Source organism: Furipterus horrens, unplaced genomic scaffold, assembly GCF_987537825.1.
Source record: "Furipterus horrens unplaced genomic scaffold, mFurHor1.1.pri manual_scaffold_13, whole genome shotgun sequence".
Lineage (NCBI taxonomy): Eukaryota > Metazoa > Chordata > Mammalia > Chiroptera > Furipteridae > Furipterus > Furipterus horrens.
This window is the reverse complement of record NW_028327183.1, coordinates 55,960,546-55,983,132: the sequence shown is the minus strand read 5'-3', so window position 1 is coordinate 55,983,132 and position 22,587 is coordinate 55,960,546. Positions and strand designations below refer to the sequence as shown.

Here is a 22,587-nt window from a genome sequence, read left to right as displayed (position 1 = left end):
GGTTATTGATTGACCTGTGTTTGGTCAGAATCCATTCATAAATACAACCTTCTTGGCCCTGGCTGCATAGCTCAGTTGGTTAAAGCATCATCCGCATACACCAGGTTCCCAACCTTGGTTCCATCCCCCCAGTCAGGGCACCAAGAATCAACCAATGAAGGCATCAATACATGCAACAAGTCAATGTTTCTCTTTCTCTCCCCCTTCCTCTTTCTCTCTAAAATCAATAACATTCAATAAATACAACCTTCTTCACAAATGCTTTCACCTTTATTTCTCTTGATATACTTGTGACGGAGACATTTCATCCTAATGGGATTAAGTGACATGTGCGTCTTATGTAAGTTGGAGACACAACCAAGGCTAAATTACAGCTGGTCTGGCAACTAAGCTCATTGGGAGGGCTCACGGGAAGTTCACTGCCACCTTGAAGATCCCTAACTTCTTTGGAGAATGAATGACCTCAAGGGCATTCAGAAAATAAAGTCACGAGAAGAAGGCCTGTTATTTTTGGGCTCCTGGTCATCTCTCTCAATAGTCAGCTTTGGGTTGCTCTCCTTGATTTCTCTCAGCAGCTTCTGGGTTTGAGCATCAGATGTATCTATCTTCAACCTGGTGGTACAATGGGGGGAATAAAAGGTTTCTTGTTGCTTCATGGAGATTTCATTCCAGACCCCCAAGCACCTGCAGGGATCACCTTTATTTATTATTCTATGCTGCCCAGTTCCATATTGCTTTGATAGGAAAAAAATATAATATCAGGCATAAAGCCACTGCAGAGCTTTGGATGCTTGGATGGTCTTGGGTGATTATCCCCTCATACTTAGTGTGAGAGATGGCACTGGTGAGCATGCCTGTGACATAGTTCTAATACCTACCAGCTCCCTAACTTACATGGTCAACTTCTGCTACCACGTGGACCCAGGATGAGACATAGAAACTTGACCCAAGTCAGCCAGACCAGCTTTCTGTCCCTATTTGGCTACATGATATTACTTAATGATGATGCATTGTTTAACTTCTGATGATAGATTCAGTCATTGGTAACTATTTTCAGCCATGCGTATTTAGAAATAGGAAGTGGGAAGGGACAGGTAATAATTAAACAAAAATATGTTTAAAATAAGAGACCAAGGACATTAGCAGCCATGTTTCTTGTTAGCCTTGTAGTCCTGGTTTTGCTAGTTTATGAATTGATTTCTGTTTTGTTATTTGAGATTTACAATACATCCATGCAACAAGCTGTCAGTTACGGCAAGTTTTGAGGCCCTGATGCACAGCATGGTGACTGTAGCTAACAATATTATGTCATGTGTTTAAAATTGGCCAAGAGAGTAGATCTTACGTGTCTTACCACACACACTAAAAAGCAACCATGTGACATGATGAATGTGTTAATTAGCTTGGTTGTCACGATCATTTTGAAATGTACACATATATCAAAACATCACGCTGTACACCTCAAATGTATGCAATTTCTATTTGTCAATTTCACCTCAATCAAGATGGAAAATAACCAACAACACCTAACACACCCATGCAATGCTAAGCTAGCTTCAGTAGATACTTGGTCAGACACCAAGATAACTTTGGCTGAAATAAGGGCCCACCAGCTTCAGAGTATTTTAAACATGACCCTCCAAGGTCAAATGCAATTGTGTTTATTCTTGATTGTCAGAGGTTGGTCATGGTCTTTGGCAGAAGAACAAAAATAGTTGCCACAGGAGATGCGTGTGGGCAGAGGTGTTGAAGAGGTGAGAAATAAGTGTGAAGAACCTCTCTCTGAGAGTGAGGTGTGATGTAAAATTTTTTTTTTTGGATGTGAGCAAGAGAAAGTGACTATAACATAAAAGGGTTCACCAGAAGGATATGGGGTAGCTGAGAGAACTGAGGGACTAAACACCAAATCCTGAAAGGGCAGGGTTAGGGCATCTGTGCCTTCCTAGGGTCTACGGTTTAGGAAGAACCCCCTACCTTGAATGTCTGACTGGTCTAAGGAAACAGATTCAATGTTGTCTTTCTGGACCTTTATGTCTTCATTGAGATGGCCAATATTATCTAAAGTGAGAGGGCTAATCCCCAAGAAAGGGGCTAGGAAAAGAAAGGAAAAGCTTTAGTGTTTTCCACATGTCCCTACTTTTGACTAGCAAGGTACCTTGGGGCCTGAGACTTGTGCTAAGTAAATATAAAATGTTTCTTCTACATTTTTATGATAGTTTCAAGACACTAGTAATCTTTGTTCCATCTGAGAATTTCAGGCAGTTCCCATACTCTTCCCGAGGTTTATGGCTCTTTGTTGCCATGGTAGCAAGGAAACAACAGAACCCAATGACAACGTGCTTTGAGGAGCAAGCGGAGGACTGCAGTTGGTGACTGCTTCTGCTATCCCAGGCCACTCCCACCAGACAGCAGCCTTACTCCAGAGAACATGCCTCTAGGGTGACATCAACCCTCCAGACCTCTGTAACTGATAAAGCCCCAAACAAACCCTTTCCAAAAGCACCTTTCGAGAAGACAATGTCTGGCCACCATACCTGTTCCTCACTTAGAAAAGTCCTAAATCTAGCTTCTTGGTTTCAGGTTAAGTTTTGATCTTAACTTTTGACTCATCTCACCTGCCAAAGCAACAGGAGGAAGCGACAGAGTTATCTGTGACCAAACACCAATGGGTAAAAGCGGAATGTTCATGACAGACACGCCTACAAGGAATCCTGTTTTGAGTGCTCCCCCCAAACCTACGATCATGGAGCGAACACTGCAGGGCATAGGAGGATCATACCTGAGTTTCTGCAGAGGACAACTTTGAAGTTTCAGGACGTCACACAGTGTCTTTACTCCACTATACCCCAAGGGGTTCTGGCCCAGGTCCAGGGTAATGAGGCTCTGGTTGCTGCTAAGGGCAGACGAGAGGTCAGCACAGCTAAAAGGGGTGATCGCACACCCCCACAACCTATAGATGAAACACAGAAAACATTCATTCATTAATTCAAACAACGCTTATTGGTATCAGCCTATATGCTGGGTACACTCTCGGATGTTGGGGATCCAACAGTGAACAACCCAAGTCTCTTCCCTCAGAGTTTGGTAATAGGAGACAGAGAAACAAATCTAGTGTGCTACATACAAGTCCAATGCCAAGGAGGGTTATGAAGGGCAAGGGGCCCAAGGGGACACTGGGGGTGCTCAATGCAATGGCTGGGGAGGACCTGAGGAGTGACAAGAATGAACCCTGGAGGGAGCTGCAGGAGGAGCTCTCCAGGCAGAGTCATATCTTGTGCAAAGGCCATGAGGTTGCCTGTGATTAGCATGGAAAACAACATCGAGGCAGCCAGCTGGAGCGTGAGCCGGGGAGGGCTGCAGGTGAGGTCATCGATAACAGAGGCACAGTGGCGAGGAGGCGAGGAGGCCATTGTAAACATAGGATTTTACTTGAAAGGAGATGGGGAATCACTGGGGGTGTTGATCAGAAGGGTGAAGAGTTGCTCCTTAGAAGTCAGCCTTATGCTTGGCTGAAAAACTGTAGGGGGACGAAGAAGGCTGGATACATAAGTTGACGGCTCTACAACAACCCCCATGTCACTAGCGCATGTGTAGGAGTAGAGAACAGGTTCTAGATACCTGGATGGGGTAGCATGACTTCAACAAGGATTAGACTTGATATTTGAAAGGAAGAAGGAACAAAAAATGACACGGGAAAAGATTTTGAGTAAATAAAACAATCTCTGGAGATAAGGGGGTGGATCATGTATTAAGTTTACTTAGAAGAGGCTAAACATAAGAGCGAACACTTGGTGTACTTCTTGGCACATGGTGAGATAACACGCATACAGAATCGTAATTATCTTTTCTGATAGGTGCAACTATTTCTATTTTCTAGAAAGTATAACTGAGATTATGCTGCCAGGAAGTTACTGCTGACCAGCTACAGGGAAGTCATTCTTCCCCACTAACATCATTGTTCTCCCAGAAACATCGCCAAGACCAATCTTTTGCCCCAACTTTTCTTTTTCTAAAGATTTTGTTTATTTATTTTTAGGGAGAGGGGAAGGGAGGGAGAAAGAGAGGGAGAGAAACATCCATGTGTGGTTGCCTGTCATGTGCCCCCAACTGGGGACCTGGCCTGCGACCCAGGCATATGTCCTGACTGGGAATTGAACCAGTGACCCTTTGGTTTACAGGCTGGAGCTCCGTCCACTGAGCCACACCAGCCAGGGCTGCCCTATCCTTCCTTCTAGGAGTTTTATGGTTCCAGGTCTTATTGTCTAAGTCTTTCATCCACTTGGAGTTAATGTTTGTGTGTGGTATAAGGGTCCAATTTCATCTTCTGCCCATGGTATCCTGTTTTTCCACACTATTTATTAAAGAGACTGTCCTCTCCCCATTGAGGATTCTCAGTGCCCTTGTCAAAGGTGAGAGGCCATAAACGTGGGGGTTATTTCTGGACTCCCTACCCTGTTCCATTGATCTACGTATCTGTTTTTATGCCAGTACGATGCTGTTTTGACCACTAGAGTTTAAACAGTGATATAGTTTGGATAGTGATATAGTTTAAAACCAGAGAGTATTATGCCTCCAGCTTTGCTGTTCTCTGTCAGGGTTGTTTTAGCTATTTGTGGCTTTCTGCAGTTTTCTGTGAATTTTGGGCTTTAGCACCTTTTTGTGTGTGAAAACTGATATTCTAGGGGATTAAAAAATTTTTAAATTGATTTTTAGAGAGGGAGGAAGGGAGAGATAGAGATATAGAGATAGACAGGTAGGTAGGTAGAGAAACATCAGTTTGTTGTTCCACTTATCCATGCATTCACTGGTTGATTCTTGTACGTGCCCTGACTGGGGATCAAACCCACAACCTTGGCGTATGAGGATGATACTCTAAGCAACTGAGGTACACAGCCAGGGGCATCCTAGAGGATTTTAAAAATACTGAATTGAATTTATTCCAATCCTTTGTATTAGACCTGGAAGTTCTAATAGACTTGCACACTGATATTGCCGATTCAGGTTAAAGTAAAAAACAAACAAGACCAAAGTAACTTACCATAGACATCTTAGGTTACACAGCGGTTTCTTCAAAGCATCACACAGAAACTTCAATCCGGTAACTCCAATGTGATTCAGCCCCAGGTCCAGGTGTGTGAGGCTTGAATTCTGTTGGAGGAGCGTCGAGAGGTGAACGCAGCCACCGCAGGTTACGTTGCAGAGGTACAGCCTGCGGGCCAGTCACACAGAGAAGAAAAACACTCTGTTAATGATGCACCCACACGAGGATCGACAGCTTCAAGCCATGGGTTTTAGACCATGGCCACATGGACGTGAATCATGAGGCAGTGTGGCAGACAGGACAAGGCCCCCTTCTCCCTTCCAAAGATGTTTACACTGTAATCTCTGCTGTCTGTACATGTATGTTACATCCCACGCAAGGGGACTCTGCAGATAGGATTGAGTTACGGATCTCGAGATGCAGCAGTTACCTAGGTGAACCCAATGTAATCCCAGGATCTTTATAAGAAGGAGGGAATGGAGTGAAAATCAGAGGGAGGGATGTGATGAGGGAGACAGAGGATGTTTGGAGACACTCCCTGCTGGCTTTGAAGATGCAGGGAGGAGCCGTGAGCTGGGGGACATGGGGGCTTCTAGAAGCTGGGAAAGGTGGGGACACAGGTTTTCCCCTTGAGCTTCCAGAAGGAACGAAGCCTTGCTGACACCTTGGTTTGAGCCCAGTGAGACCCATGTTAGACGTCTGCCTTCCATAACTTCATGATGACAGATTTTTAGCTTCTTACTTTGTCATAGTTCGTTACAGAGGCAAGAAGAAACCAACTGGTCTACATTATTTCTACTCTACCATGGGGCAGAGAACTTCCATCTTACCCGGGTCTGCCACCTTCAATTCGGGGAAGCGGCCAATTATATTTCCTAAATGCAGTTACCAGAAAAGTAGTATCATAGACATGGAGACCATGAGCTCTGATCTGAACATGTCTGATACTAGATTATAGGTACAATTATCCAACTACGCAGAATATCAGTGGTATTTTGCCTTAGCTGTTTCTTTTTCTTTTTCTTCCTTAGTATTATAGAGTTCTTTTAAATTTAACTTATTTTTATTTTAAAAAATATTTTATTGATTTCATTTTAGAGAGAGGGAAAGGGGAGGACAAAGAGAGGGACAGAAACATCAATGTTTTGTTGCCTTCTGTGCGTCTCTATCTGGGGACCTGGCCTGCAACCCAGACATGTGCCTTGACTGGGAATCCAACCAGTGACTCTTTGGTTCACAGGCCAGTGCTCAATGCACTGAGCTACATCAGCCAGGGCTTAGAGTTCTTTTTCTTTGTTAAATATTTTATTTATAGTGTTTATATTTAGAGAGAGGGGAAGGGAGGGAGAAAGAGGGAGAGGAACATCAGTTGGCTGCCTCTTGCACTACCTGGCCTGCAACACAGTCATGATCCCTGACAGGGAAGTGAATGGGTAACGTTCACAGGCCAGGGCTCCATCCACTAAACCATACCAGCCATGGCATTATTATAGAGTTCTAAACTTAGTTATATTAGCAGAAAATCAGAGATGGCTGTTGTTTTCATTGGCTGCTGTCATTCTTGACGACCCTCAAGAAGGCCCATGCCCTAACCCCAGAACTGTGACTATGTGCCTCACAGGAGGGGACTTTGCAGATGAGATTAAGACTAAGGCCCTTGAGGGGGGAGATTACCCTGGATTACACAGCAGGGCGGGATCTAATCACATGAGTCCTTTCTTGCTGAAGCTAATAGAGGTGTGACGTGACCATTGTTGGCTCTGAAGAAGGAGGAAGAGAGCCATGAACCAAGGAGTTCTGGGGTCTTTAGAAGATGAGGTGAGCTCTCAGCTCGTGGCCAGCAAGGACACAGGGACCCCAGTTCTACAGCCACGAAGAACAGATTCTGCTAACAACCTGAACAAGCAAAGGGATGGATTCCTTCCTGGAACCTCCGGAAAAGAACACAGCCCCACCGACACTCAGGGAGGTGCATATTGGCCTGCTGACCTAGGAGCTATAAACCTGTGATAACACCGATTGCCTGGTAATAATTTGTTACAGCAGAAAGAATACCAACAGCTCCTTTTATGTGGTAATGAACTCCAAGTAATTGTATAGACCGTGGATTCCATGCATGCCCCCTGCAATGTGGCCACACCCCAGAGAAAAACGGCCCCATGATATATCCAGGAATGTGGGACCCCAGCAGGCCTTCATCCCCTCACCCCCACACAAAGCACAATAGTGGCCGAGGGCCACGGAACCGGAGGGACAGCAGGAATGGATAACAGATTGGAGGGTGACCCACATGGATAGAGACAAGCCAACGTACACCCTGCCCCCGATGGCTTGGTAATTTGTAAATTTGTAAAAACTTTCATGGCAATGGGGTAACCAAGGAAGGCCCAAGCAAATGAAGCTTTGCCAACTTAGCAAAATGAAGACACGGATAAAAAAACAGACAAACAGACACAAACTCAGGTGAGGTGAAGAGAGAAAAGGACTTGACCCCTATTTCCTGAGAGTCAGACCTTCTGCAGGGAGGAAAGTAGGTCAAGTTTAAAGTCTTAGTCTCCGTTTTCTCCTCTGCCCAGACGGGAGAGGTGAGGGCCTGTTTTAGGAGGCTGGGAGCATTGAACAGAAGGAACCAGCTGTGGCAAGCCTTGAGTATCGTAAGTGTTGACCACCACTACCTTGTTTTTCCATTTAGATCCTTGGACGGCAGCAACTTCTAACATAACTTAATTTGCAGGGCTAGTGGGTGGGTAGCATCTTATTCCCTATGGAACTTCCTGTTATTATAGCATTTTGGGGCTTAGCAAGTAGGGACAATTTCTCTTCCTCTATCTCTCTCCAACTGTAAACTAAATACTACATGGAATTTTAAGTGAGTAGTTATCAGACAGGGTGCCTTAAGGCACAGCTGAGGTTAAACCTAGGAAGAGGTGACAGTTACTTACGACTGGAGGTGGTTTTGTAGACAGCAAGAACAACAGAGATGTTAAAACCAAATCTCTGAATAGAAAGAGCACAGCCCCATTTCTGCCTAAAAATTTGTCCAACGATTGAAGTATTTACAAGAGGGTTACATTGAGTTTGTTGGTAAATTACATCATCTATCCACAACTTCAGGTAGAGTTTATGTTACCTAGTTCTAAGAACATACACACACACAAAATTAAACCTAGAAGTCAGTGACATCCTCCAAATTCCTAGAGAATATTAATAGCACTAAAAAAAGACTATTATTTATTAATTTTTAGAAAGGGAGGAAGGGAGGGAGAGAGGAATGGAAAGAAACATTAACATGAGAGACAAACATGCCTCTCGCATGTGCCTCAAAAAGAGACCAGCCCACAACCCAGGCACGTGTCCTGACTGGGAATAGAATAAGTGACCTTTTGCTTTGTGGGATGATGTCCAACCAACTGAGCCACATTGGTCAGGGCATGACTTGTATTTTCTATCAACTTCTCCCCAGGTCTCACCAGATCTGACCATCAGCATAATACTTGGGGTATTCAGAGAAATTATGAAGTGTTCACAGTACTTACTGTCTTACCAGAATCCAGTGCATGCACACACACACACACACACACACACACAGCCCATGGGGACTTACACCAGAGTCTGCAGTTGACAGTCAGGGTAACTCAAGCCCTCGCACAGAAGTTGCACCCCGTCATCCCCAAGGTCGTTCTTGGCCAAGCACAGGTGTGTCAGCCTCTGGTTGACAATCAAAGCAGAAGAGAGGTCCTTGCAATAGGCTCCTGTGAGGTGACAGTTTTCCAACCTGCAAAAGCACCACACCCATGGTAAGATGGTGATAGGATGTCCGAAGGCCAACCTTCTTGACCGATAGCTCTTCTCGTTAACCCCCCACCCTCTCACAATGATCATGTGCTGACGATCACAGTCACAAAGGAACAGGTGTGAGAGAAGAAAGAGATGCAGAGGGCCAACAATGGGAACTAAGTGTCCTCACCAGTCGGATGCCCAGCAAATAGGGGTGTTTCCATAGCTCTTCTTTATGTGGTCCCAGATCTAAGCACAAATGTGCTCCTGAGAGAAAGAGGAGAGACTTACGACAGCCTCTGCAGGAAGCACTTCGGGTGTCTCAAAGTCAAGTACAGCAACTTGGCGCCCTCATCCAGGAGCTCATTTGCCGTGAGGTTCAAACACGTGAGGGACTGGTTGGTTTCCAGGGAGGAGGAGAGGTCAGCCCATTGCTGAAGGGTGGCAGAACAAGATACCAACCTGAAGGGGAAATGGGATGAGAAACATTGACTGGTGGCCTCCTGTACATGCTCCAACTGGGGTTCGAACCCACAACCTAGGTATGCGCCCTGAGTGGGAATCAAACCCACAACCCTTTTGATGTACAGACAGTGCTCCAACCAACTGAACCACTCAGTTGGGGCTGAAAACATTCTTGAGAACAAACACTGGATCATTGTTTCCAGTTTCCTCTCTCACTGCACTCTGCTCTGTTATACCCTGGACTCCATGGTGTAGAGTCTTGGTTGTCAAAGTGTGGTCCCTGGACCACCTGCATCACCACCATTTGACAACCAGCTAGAGATGCAGATTTCTGACACTGGATTTAGATTCCAGTGATCTATGCTTTACAGTGCCATGCAATCACCTGGAAGATGAGTTAAAGCAAACTCTTGGACCATAGACCCAGAATCTGACTAAGAAGATCTGCATGAGACCCAAGAATTTGGGTTTTAACAAGTTCCTGGGTGATTCCCCCACTCTTGGTGTGGACGCCACATGTTGAGAATGAATTATTTACAAATCAAGTCAGTCACGCAACATGGCACTCATGTCCAATTCCTGGAGATGGGTGTTCTTTTTTTATTCTTATAGGGAGGGGAAAGGAGGGTGAAAGAGGGAGAGAAACATCGATGTGTGGTTGCCTCTCCTGCCCCCTCAACTGGGGACCTGGCCCACAACCCAGGCCTGTGCCCTGACTAGGAATTGAACCAGTGACCTTTTGGTTCCCAGACCATTGCTCAATCCACTGAGCCACAGCAGCCAGGGTGAGATGGGCATTCTTATTATGGGGCAATGGAATTTCATGGGAACACTATGTGTATCTCATGGCCTTTGGGGCGAGGTTTCTAAAAAATCCCTGTTTCTTCCATTTACTATTTGTAAAAATATGGCCAAGTCATGTGAATTTAAGAAGCCTCATTTCCATCTTTAAGTTGGAAATAAGTCATGCCCTCACATGATAATTCCCATGAAATGCCACAGAGCTAAAATCTACTAAAATTCAGTTAAAACACTTCCCTCTCTTAGAGCCTGAACTATCACAGAGGAACCAAAGCTAAACAGGGGATTGGAACCCAAAACAGAATGTTCACTGCTCCCAGTAAAATAAGCCAAATGTATGTGGAGGCTTCTCCTTCCATTTTGGGTACCCATTTACTCATTGAGAAACAAATCATTGACCCAGATCTTCAAATGACACAAGGTGTTTTCCGGGTGAGTCCTCACAGGACGGAGAAAGGAAGGTGAGCAGTAATGATCAGTAACAATGTACCTGCTATGGGATGTAAACATGCCTGTTTGTGGTTTTATCCAGTCCTCAAGTCCTTGTGAGGTGTGCATTTATTCCATTCTCCCGATGGGGAGAAGACCTAGTTAAACAGCCCAAGATCCTGTCAGTAGAGGAAGAGCCATCCTTTGAGACCGATCCATCACATTAAACTGTGTTTCTGTCACTGCTGAAATGTGGTCACATGAGGAGCAGCAGAACCCCATGAGGGGTGATAATCATCACCATAGCAACCAGGTGGAGAACTAACCATCGCTATAGCAACCAGGTGGGGACCATCCCAAGGGGAGGTCTCTCAAACCAGAGCAGTGTGAGAAGAGGGAAAACCTGGTGCTCCTGTCCTGGGAAGAAGGCCAGCAGCTGGTGTTCTGAGTCATGACATTAGAGAAACGTGAACCCTAGACAACTGATCTCTGATTGATGACAACTTTACATTATCTGGGAGTTTATTTGGACCTGGAGCTGTTACGTACAGTTGTCCATGGTGTTCAGTGATCAATGCAAGTGGAACTTAAACTCCAGCCGACTTTCTGCTTTAAACCCTCACCTGAAGATATGCTCATTGGTCTTTTTTCTTCTTCTTCTTTGAGAGAAACACCCATCAGTTGCTTCCCACACGTGCCCTGACCAACGATCGAACACACAACTTAGGTATGTGTCCCGAATGAGGATCAAAGCTACAACCTTTTGGTGTGTGGGATGATCTCCAACCAACTGAGGCACCCGGCCAGGGCCCAGCCCATTTTCTATTCTGGGACTTGTGGCCTGAGTGGTACTGTTTCCAACCAGAATAAGAGATTTTTTTCCTAATCAATGCAGAATCGCTGCCGAGGCATGTCACAGCTACTTCTCTGTGCTGAGGGTGCTCAGTGACAGTGAGCTATACCTGAGATATTGCAGATGGCATCTTGGGTGCCTCAAGACCTCACACAGGGTGGGAATCATATCATTCTGGTCATTTTCTTCAAGGGTCAGATGCGTTAGCATCTCAGAACCGCCAAGACAGGTGCAGAGATTCCGATAAGCATCAGCTGGGGAAACATTTCTGAGGCTAGGGCAAAGGAAACCAAAGTGAGTTCTGGTGCCTTTACTGCATATACATAGAAACAAAAGGCTGCAGGATATTTTAACGTCAGAGGCTATTTTTTTAATATTTTCCCCTTTATTGAGGCATTATCAACAAAAGTTGTAATATTTAAGGTACACGACTTAATGTTTTGATATAGGTGTACTTGGTGAAATCATGATCATAATTAAACTAATGATCGTATCATCACCTCCCTTAGCTATGATTTCCTTTTTTTCATTTTGAAGTAAAAACACTTAAGATCAAATCCCTCAGCAAATTTCAAGTATACTGATATAATTTGAGAGTCACCCCCCCCACTGGCCTCAGCATACTCCCCCATAGGCCCAGTTGCTTCCATAATACTTATTCATCCAAATGTAGTCTTTATTACAAGAAAAAAACTATAGACTAAAATTTCTCATGGATAAATGCAAAAAGTCATCAACAGAATATTAACAAGAAACGTTCAAGATACAACAATGTCGTGTTAACCACCATCTCACTGCTACCTGTTAGGGTTCCCAAACTTACTCCCCTCGCGTATCGGAAGCTCTGTACTCCTGACTAATGTGTCATTTTAGAAACGAGTGGAAGCCCCAATTTCTTTAGCCTTCTCCAACTTTTGCCGAAGGGATGTCAGTCATAAGCAGTCGCTCCGGACAAAAGCTGATCTATGGATTTTGTTTCTTTTTATTACATTTCGATCTTCCAGTCAGGGCACATCAGAGAAGGAAAACTCTGACTCCAAAAAACCTCCGCTGCCTTGCGGCATACCTCTTCAGGGCAAAGGCTAAGGGAGTAAACCCCGACAGAAAATCCGGAGCCGGAGTCCCTAAGGCGGTTTGACGTTGTAGTCAACACCGGCAACTCCTGCGGCGCACCTGAAGCCAAGCTGTATTGACTCCGTCTTTCCCTTGAACCCTTCAGCTGCGAAGAGAGGGGGGGTCTGCTGCTTGGGCAACAGCAGACCCTCCATATCACCCTGCCCAGGCTCTGTAGCTTCAGCTTCACTGGAGAGGACACTCCAGCGTCATCGCAAGATGTCGATTCAACACGGGAGGAGACAGATACCGTGTCACTCCCGAGTCGGACTGCACAGCCATTCTCGGCGGTGCAGATAGACTCTTAAGAAGCTGCACCATCGTCTCTCGAGACGGACGGCTGCCGACGATGATTACATTTATCACAGTGACATGCATTAATAAGATTACATAGGTTTCACGCGTACACTTCTATGACACATGACCTTTGTGAACTTGACCCCAAAGGCAAGGGAAGTAAAGGCAAAAAGAAGTGAATGGGACTGTAACTACAGCTTTTTGAAAAACATAAGGTAACATTTCCTGAATGTTAGCAATGGGCACATTTCACAAAGCACTATGACCAGCTGAATATTTTGCCTCCAAGGAATGCTTTTGCATTTGCAATCAGGGTCACGTGGCTGATAGAACCCTAAGTGGGTCATGGCTCTTATGCATCTACATTGAGAAAGAAAGATACCAAAGAAAGTATCAGCAGTGTGAGAAAGTCTTATTGACATCCAAGCTCCCTCAACTGGTCCAAATTTAAACTTGTAGGACCCCCCTCCCCGCCACCCTAGCATACAAAAATGAACCTCAGGCCCAGAAAGACTCTGACATGTCCACGTTTTAGATGGGAAAAAAAAAAAAAACACACTCTGTTCTGAACCTAAGTATTTAAGTTATGTAATTATCTGTTTCTGGTGCTTCTCAGCCTCATCTTTGTATTCCCACTTGATTTAGCTACATATCTATCTATATATTTTATCTTCACCCGAAGACATAGTTTTATTGCTTTTAGAGAGAGAGAGGGAGGGGGGAGAGAGAGAGAGAGGGAGAGAGAAAGAAACATTGTTTGGTTGCCTCCCATACGTGCCCTGACTGGGGATCGAACTCACAACCTAGGTATGTGTCCTGACCAGGGATCAGTTCCACCATCCTTTGGTGTACAAAACGATGCTCCAACCAACCGAGTCACACCAGGCCAGGGCTGAACTGTACTCTTAACAAATGGTTAAAATGGTTAGTTTTATGTTATGCACATTTTACCACAATAAAAAACTGGTAAAACTCATAGGATTCAGTAGACAAATTTAAGGACTGGGCCACCTCAGTGTCTTGTGTTTTGAGTGCTTGGTTGGAGTCTGGGAAAGGAATTCCAATATTGCTCCAAAGGGCTTGGCCATGCCTTAGCGGTTTTAGTCCTGGGATTTGCTTCTACTTACACCACTTTCTGGAGTTTACAGGGAGCAGAGGCGATTTTTTCACAAAGAATCCTAAGTGATGAGGTACTGAGGAAGCTCCGACTGATGTCCAGATATATCAGATTCTTGTTGGAGTCAAACATGGAACACAGGTCCATCCATAAAGAAAGCGTGTGTTGGTCATCCCGGGACCTACAGGGAAGCCACAAAGGAGGGGATTTACCAAACAGTGCTGGAGAGAAAACTCACGTTTGTACATCATCATGAAGGCTAGCGGATGCAGAGGACAGGCTGACAGTTGTCAGAGGGGAGGGCATTGGGGGCTGGGTGAGAAGGGCGAAGGGATTAAGAAGTACAAATGGTAATGGAAAAAAATAATGAAAATGAATTATTCAAGTAAGTAAATATGTGCCCTGATCCCTGTTCAGGGCACATACCTAGGTTGTGGGTTCGATCCCTGGTCAGGGCACATATGGGAGGCAACCAAACAATGTTTTTTTTTTTCACATTGATATCTCTCTCTCTCTCCCTTCTTATCTTTCTAAAATCAATAAACATAACCTTGGGTGGAGTTTTTTTTTTTAAGAGTACAGTTCAATGGCATTATGTACATTCATATTTTACCTTAAAAGAAGTACAAATGGGTAGTTACAGAATAGTCACAGGGATGTAAAGGACAGCATAAGGAATATAGTCAATGATATTATAATAACTGTATACAGTGTCAGGTGGGCACTGGACTTATTGGGGGATAACTTCATACATTACACAAATGTCCAACCACTATGATATACCCCTGAAACTAATATAATATTGTAAGTCAACTAAGACTGATTAAAAAAAAATTCAGGTTATACCTTTGTTTTTACTAGTGGTGCCTGCCTTGATCAAAGATGTATTCAACATAAATGACTTTATTATAAAACTTGAGGCCACATGAGGAGGAAAAGTTATCATCCATCTAGAATCTGCGACTTTTCAAAGAGCGGGGTTGGTACGTGCTGGGGGCAGAAATGAAAAGGCTGTGTTGAGTTCAGTGTTAGTGACTGTCTTATCAAGATAAGCTCATCAAGCCACTAAACGGAGCACCCCTCTCTGTGACCCTGCTTCTGAAGGAAGTGATTTAACCGCTCTCATGGGGGCTGTAGAGTAGCAATGCTCCGAGTCTGCTGTGATGTGTGGAACAGAAGCGGAAGTGGCTTAACCATACAGAAGAAAAAACTTTCCCGAAATGCATGAATTTGCCTTACAGACCAGAATGATCACGAGCAAATCTTTCTCCTCAGACCGGAGCTGAAGGAGCTGGGCAACCCAAACTTAGCTTTATTACTGCTATTCCAAACAGACCTGTCCCTGGATTTTAACCACACTGAGATGAAAAAGAAAAAGAAAAACAGACACTATTTTGACTTGAGATCTTGGATAGAAGACAGAGAGGAGATTATAGGGGCAATTTCTTTTTTGTTAAAAGCCTCTCTTAAATAATCCTCCTGCTTTTGGATGAGGGAAGAGATGATCAGGATGTGGATGAAGGGGTAAATAAATAAGGTCTGTGGACTGCTGATTCACTATGAAGTAGAGAAATATTTCTGCCAAGCTATCATGGTCTTTTTTTAAAATTCTCACCTGAGGATATGTTTATTCATTTTAGAGAGAAAGGAAGGTGGAGAGAGGGGGAGAGAGAGAGAGAGAGTGAGTCAGACATCATTGTGAGAGAAAAACATTGATTGGTTGCCTTCCATATGTTCCCTGACCAGGGATTGAAACTACAACCTTCTGGTGTATAGAACGATGCTCCAACCAACTGAGCCACCCAGCCAGGGCAAGCTATCATGGTCTTAATGCTCCCTGGAGGTAACTCAAGTTGATGACTCTCTACTTAGTGAGGAAGGAATGTGAGAGAATGTTCAAGAAATATGTACAACAGATACCTCCACCAGGAAAGAAACGAAGGCATTTTGTTCTGACCCAACAACTATGCATGAGGATTTCCGTGGCAACTTAGGGTGAGAAGGACGTGAGTTGACAAGATGTTGATAAGGTGTTAGTTCGCTGGGGGACTCTACCCATTACCATGAGGTACTGATTTGAAATTGTGGTCAGAGTATGTGAAACGGACTTGAGTTTAACCCCAGTCAAGCGCTCTTTTCTGAGGCCAGTATCTTCATCTCAACATGGAAGATGACGCCTTTTGAGTAGCTGCCAGGCTAGAAGCAGTGTTTGGAAACTCTGTGAGCTCTGGGGCTGTCACTTGAGTCAAGAGCAAGAACACCAGGATCAGACCTGACTGGCTATCCCACGGTCTCAGAGAACTTGAACGATCAAGGGTAGGGTGTACATTTCAGAGAGCGATTCAACCCGTGAGGACAAATCTCTCGTGTTTTTCCCAGTCATTCCAAAAGTGGGACGGTCACTTCAGGCATCTCCTGAAATCTACACGCCCAACAGGCAGGCTAAAACAGGTTGACTCCCTGGCAAAAATTGCTCCGTTAAAGAAAGGCCCTTGAACAAGCTCTGGTCTCAAAGCCCCAACTCCTGACCTGAGCGCTGCGGCATCTGTCTCGAACGGTGAGCAGCAGGAAGAAATCCCAGCAATAAGGAAATACCGACCGTCAGCCACACGGGGCAGGAGACCGTCCCCTCCAATGGAGCGGGGAGGAGGCTAAAGGCGGAAAAAGCGGTGGAGCAAGAAGGGACAGTTCTCACCTCTCCACCCACGTGTGTGACTCGGAGTCGCCCTCCAGGAACAGCCCCTTTTCCACCTGCAGCGACACGTTCTGCAGGTTGTGACAGTGCCCGAGGCAGAAGGCCGCGTGCACCAGGTCCGTCCTGCTCTGCAAGTGCAGGGCCGCGTCCGCGACGTGGGCCACGGCCTCCCGGACCAGCGGCTCCTCCTGAGACTCGTACAGGCAGCACAGCAGCTCCCTCAGGTCCGCCGCGGGGGGGCCGGGCTCACGGGCCCCCGACAGGGACGCCAGCAGCTCCCGCCGGACGCCCCTGGACACGCGGCAGCCGAACGTCGCCTCCAGCTCCCGGGCCCGCTGCTCGTTGGCGAGGCCGAATAAGAAGCGGCGCACGGGCGCCAGGCCGGGGTTCCGCAGCCGCTCGTCCCCGGAGAGCAGCGCCCGCACGTCGCCCGCGCCCCGCCCGGCGCCCGGCCCCCCGCCGTCCAGCACGTAGAACGCGGCGGCCAGGAGCTGCTGGACGCTCAGGTGCACGAAGGCGCAGCAGCCCTCGCAGTCCGCGTCCTCCCGCAGGACGCCCGCGTCCAGGAAGGGGCGCAGGGCGGCCTCGGGGAGCCCGAGCCGCCCCACGTCCGGCCCCCGCAGCACGGACGTCCGCGCCCACACGGCCCGCGCCGCCAGCGCACACGCGGCGCGCAGCGCGGCCCCCAGGCGCCCGGGCGGCCCGGCGGGGCCCGGCGGGAAGCGGCCGCACAGGAAGCGCAGGAAGAGCGCGGTGGCCGTGCGGCACGTGGGGCCCGGGTCCTCCCCGAGGCTCGCGCACGCGATGGCGCACACGGCGGGCGCCGCGCCCAGGCGGAACAGCGCCGGGTTGCTCCGCAGCCCCTCGAAGGCCCGCAGGGCGCGCTCCTCGCGCTCGAAGCGCCGCAGGAAGAACGCGCGCCGGCCGCGCTCCGACAGCCCCTGCACCTCGATGAGCACGGGCTCCTCCACCAGGGCGCGCAGCTCCCTCAGCGCGCCGGGCCGCGTGGTGACCAGCAGCGTGGCCTTGGGCAGCAGCTTCCTCTTCAGCAGGCTGCCCAGCAGCACGGGCACGGGCTTCCGCGCCTTCCAGTCGCCGCAGATGTCGTGGAGGAGCGCCCCCGCGGGGACCCGCAGCTCATCGAAACCGTCCACGACAAACAGGATGTCCTGCGCTCGGGCCTGAATCTCGGGGCCGGCTTCCTGCGCATCCGGCCCGCTCCTGGATATCAGCTCCGCAAACGTGCACGGCTCCTTGTGGCCCAGCTCCTTGCAGCTGAGATAGAAGGCGGACGTGTGTGTCTTGGGGACATTGTCCTGTCTCCACTGGAGCATCCACTTCTTGGCCAGCGCGGTTTTCCCGACGCCCGCAGGGCCGTGCAGCACCACCGTGTGGGGAAACGGCCCTCGGGGCACTTTCGGGTTACAGAACTGTTCCAGCCTCTCATAGCTCTGGATGAATTCACAGGCTCTGATTTCCGGCCAGTCGTTTTTCTTCCAGTCTTGCCAGAATGTGTCCCCGACACTTCTGTGTTTATCCTGCTTACCTTTAGTCACAGGATATAGGAGATAGACGGATAGAGCTGGTTAGTCATTAGGAAGAAAGTAGTTTGTGTTAAGTAGGAAAGGAAAAAATAAATAAAAGGAGAGCCAGCTGACACCAAGCTCAGTCCAGGAAAATAGCATACAAACCCGGCTTTTCTCCTTCCACACTCTCTTTTACTTCTTGGGGCTTCGTGACACCTTCACCCTGTTCTTGGGTGAGCTCTGGAAAATAGAAATTAAAGCAGGCTTGACACTAAATAGGTGTAATATATACACAATGGAATATTACTTGGTCATGAAAAATAATGAAATCTTGTCATTTGTGACAATACAGGTGGACCCAGAAGGTATTAGGTTCAGGGAAATAATCCAGAGAGAGAAAGAAATATATATACAATGGAATATTACTTGGTCATGAAAAATAATGAATTCTTGCCATTTGTGACAACATGGGTGGACCCAGAAGGTATTAGGCTCAGGGAAATAAGCCAGAGAAAGACAAATGCTGTATGACTTTGTATATACATGGGATTTAATGAACAAAATAAATAAGTAAAACAGAAACAGACTCATAGATGACAGAGAACGGGCTGATAGTCACCAGAGGGGAGGAAAGTTAGGGGGCTGGGTGAGAAAGGTGACGGCATCGAGAAGAACATACTGACAGTTACAAAATAGTTACAGGGATGTAAAGTCCAGCACCGGAAATATAGTCCATAGTATTGTAATAACTGTGCTCGGTGCCGGGTGGGGACCGGAACGATGGGAATCACTTTGTAAGGTATACAGATGTCTAACCACTCTGCTGTGCACCTGAAACTACTACAAAATGACACTGAATGTGAGCTGTAATTAAAAAATAAAATTCAAATAAGAATTCCATGCCTAGGGGGAGACATAGATCAATTAGTTAAGCCAACATCTCCAGTCATGGTTTCTTGGTGTCAGTATATTTAAAACTCCCCAGGACATTACCAAGAACAGTGAATAGAGGCAGATAAAGGTTGGTTGAGGCCCTGGGTGCAGAAGAAAAAATTGGGCCCCTTAAAAAAATAGACAGGGAAAATAAAAATACATGTTAACCATATTTTATGCAGTGTAGTAATGAAACCAGACTTGGTGTCATTAGAAAAAAGTGTAAAGTGGGGGTTTTGTGGGGCCCTTCAGAAGTCGGGGCCCAGTGTGCCCGCCATTAAATCCACCTCTGACCATGAAAGTCAGTAACCCTTGCCATGAGATGCGGTTCTTTCCTCAGGGCCATTTTGCCCCCAAAGGGAACATTTGGCCACATGTAGAGACACTTTTGGTTGTCACCAGTGGGAGGAGTGTGATACAAACATAAGGGGGGTTGGGATGCTAGCCTCAGCATACCAGAGTTGTGGCTCAGCATACCAGAGTTGTGGCTCAATATCCTACGATGCCCAGAATGTCCCCTTTACCCCAAAAGAGAATCACCCAGCTCCAAATGCTGCTGACCTAAAGGAAGGCAGGGTTCGAACTTGGGAGTGTGTGTAAGTATGTTTATAGACGTTACTGTGTGGGAAAGAAGCACGGGAAGTAGGAACTGAAGACAAAAGAGAAGGTATGGAGCAATTTAACATCTTGGAGGACAATGAGAGGATACCATGAATACATTTCAGAAACACTCTGGAATGGGGGTGCATGGTGAGGAGCCCAGGATACATATCCAGTCCCTAGGAAGAGTAGAAAGAGCTAGACTATAAGAACCAGGAAAGACACCATCAGACTTGGTGTAGGGCTAGCGTTTTTTGTTCAGGACAGGCAGATTTTCCAAGACTCAACATCATTTCTGTGTTTCTCGTCTCTGGACACTGTTACTCCTTCCTCCTAGGACACAGCGTGCTCACCTCTGAGTTCCTCCTTTGCTCTCTTAGACAGATCTGTTCGGTTCATCTTGTCAAAGACCTGGATGGTCACCATCTCTACCCAACAGCGGCGGCAGCGGGTGGTGAGAATTTCTGCCAGTTGTTTCCCGTTGGCCTCTTCTACCTCCGTCTGGGGAATGTGCTGTAACTCATCTTCGGGGGAGAGGGTCCTCAACAGAGACTTGAACTTGTTCAGCTCATCGTGGTCAAGCTGCTCCAGGAGAGGCTGCAGGTTGAAACCCAGCTGTGCAGAGGGTACCATCTTGTCCTAAGCGTGAGATCTGAGCCTTTGGCATTAAAGAATCAAGGGAAGACGTGGAAAGAGACAGCAGATCAGCACTCCCATCTCAGACTCTGGTTGCCTCTGTCCCAGGAACTGGTCTAGTCTCACTGCCTAATCTGGTGCTGTAAGAAGAGACTCCCCAACCCTGGCTGAGTGTATCCCAGTACACCAAAAGGTTGTGGGTTTGATTCCCAGTCAGGGCACATACAAGGATCAACCAATGAATGCATAAACAAGTGGAACAACAATCCATGTTCTTCTTGCCCTGGCTGGTGTGGCTCAGTGGATTGAGCACTGGCCTATGAACCAAAGGGTCACTGGTTCAATTCCAGGTCAGGACACATGCCTGGGTTGCGGCCAGGTCCCTAGTTGGGGGTGTGTGAGAGGCAACCACACAGAGATGTTTCTTTCTCTCTCTTTCTCCCTCCCTTCCCCTCTCTCTATAAATAAATAAAATCTTTTGATTTCATCTTGGGGAACCCAAGAATCCCAATGCCAACAACAGTTTTATTTGTGTTGGGGTTTGGAACAAATCCTGTTGACTACCCAAGTTTTTTGTTCACACATAATGATATATATGTTTTTTTTTTCTTAAAATTCATACAACATGTCATGTATCATAGACATGTACACTGAAACCTATATAATCTTATTAAACAATGTCACCCCAATAAGTGTAATAAAATATCACACCCAGACAGTGAAATGGGAAAAAGACATTCACATAAGATTATCATTAACCATTTGTTCTAAAGTGAACAGTTCAGTGACACTTGGCACTGTCACAGTGCTGTGCAGCCGTCACCTCCATCTCATTCGGGACATTTCCCTCACCCCAGAAGGAAACCCCATCCCCATTGAGCAGCCGCTCCCCATCCTCCCCTCTCCCAGCCCCCCGCAGCCACCTGTCTCCATGAATTACCCTGTTCTGGAAGTTTCACATAAATGGCTCACATTTGACACACAAGCTAACTCAGAAGGGGCCAATGACCTAATGTAAGAGGAAGAACGACCTAACATTTTGAGGCATTCATGAGCATCCTACAGTTTTTATTTTATTTATTTATTTATTTATTTATTTATTTATTTATTTATTTATTTATGACTGTATTGGGGTGAAATTGGTTCACAAAACCATTCAGGTTGCAAGTGTACAACTCAGCAAAACACCATCCGCACCCTGCACTGTGCACCATCACCTCTCCTCACCCCCTTTCCCTCTGGCGATCATGACACTGTTGTCTGTGTTTCTGTGTTTTTATATATATATATATATATTTCTTTTTTTCTTAATCCCTTCACCTCCTTTCATCCAGCCCCCCAGCCCCCCTCCCCTCTGACAGCTGTCAGTCCCTCCCATGTGTCTGTGCCTCCGGTTCTGGTTTGTTTGTCAGTAGCTTCAAGTTTTAGGCAGGCTTATGAAAAAGGACATTTTCCTAACAAGTTTTCTCATATTAACAGGCAACGGTGATCCTCCCTTCCCATCTCCCTTTCTTCCTCAAAAGGCAATGCGCTATCCGCTCACACCTGCCAGACTGCATCTCATCAATAAATCAACCAACAAGTGCCGGCGAGGATGTGGAGAATGGGGAACCCTTGTGTCCTGTTAGCGGGAAGGCAGACGGGTGCAGCCACTGTGGAAAACAGTATGGAATTTCCTCAAAAACTGAAAATGGAACTGCCTTTTGACCCAGCGATCCCATTGCTGGGAATATATCCTAAGAAACCCAAAACACTAACCAGGAAGAATATACACACCCTTATGTTCATAGCAGTGTTGTTTACAACAGCCAAGATCTGGAAGCAGCCCAAGTGCCCATCAGTAGATGAGGGATAAAAAAGCTGTGGTACATTTACACAATGGAATACTACTCAGCCATCAAAAGGAAGAAACTCTTACTCTTTGCAACAGCATGGATGGACCAGCTGGGAGTATGGGAGAGGCAACTACTCATTTCTCACATCAGTGTTTCTTTTCCCCTCTTGCTCCCTCCCTTTTCATCTCTCCAAAGAAATAAATAAAATCTTTTTTAAAAAAGACCATGGCAACTACCCCATTCCCAGTGCCTTTTATATGCTAAACAGGTGTGAAACATATAAGCTAGCCTTGTTGAGAGAGTGGCATGAGGTCATTTGTAAAGATGATCCTCTAAAACACAGAGAAAGGAAATTTAGAGGTTAGTGATGGTCTCTTCTCACCCAGCAGTGAATGTGGAAGTCAACCATATAAGCAAAACAGTCTTATTTTAGAACCTGTGATCTCAATTCCTCTGCTAATTGAGTTCA

General features: G+C 46.4%; 1 protein-coding gene across 1 annotated transcript; it reads right to left on the bottom strand.

Moving 5' to 3' along the window:
* Positions 1 to 473: 473 nt before the first annotated feature.
* On the bottom strand, positions 474 to 20,280 carry NLRP2 (NLR family pyrin domain containing 2). The gene is made up of 9 exons (XM_090259250.1): positions 20,001 to 20,280; positions 16,589 to 18,134; positions 13,904 to 14,074; positions 11,476 to 11,640; positions 9,110 to 9,280; positions 8,646 to 8,816; positions 5,039 to 5,209; positions 2,780 to 2,950; positions 474 to 612 (listed from the first exon to the last, which is right to left on the bottom strand). Exons 1-9 carry the CDS (start codon positions 20,278 to 20,280, stop codon positions 474 to 476), a joined length of 2,985 nt encoding a protein of 994 aa, XP_090115376.1.
* Between the last annotated feature and the right edge of the window lie 2,307 nt (positions 20,281 to 22,587).

Coding starts and splice junctions, on each gene's coding strand:
- NLRP2 (XM_090259250.1), bottom strand. CDS start 20,280: ATGGTACCCTCTGCACAGCTGGGTTTCAACCTGCAGCCTCTCCTGGAG. Junction 9,281..11,475: donor TGCCATCTGCAATATCTCAG/GTATAGCTCACT, acceptor TTTCCCCTTCAG/GTTGGTATCTTGTTCTGCCA. Junction 2,951..5,038: donor TGTAACCTAAGATGTCTATG/GTAAGTTACTTT, acceptor TTTCATCTATAG/GTTGTGGGGGTGTGCGATCA.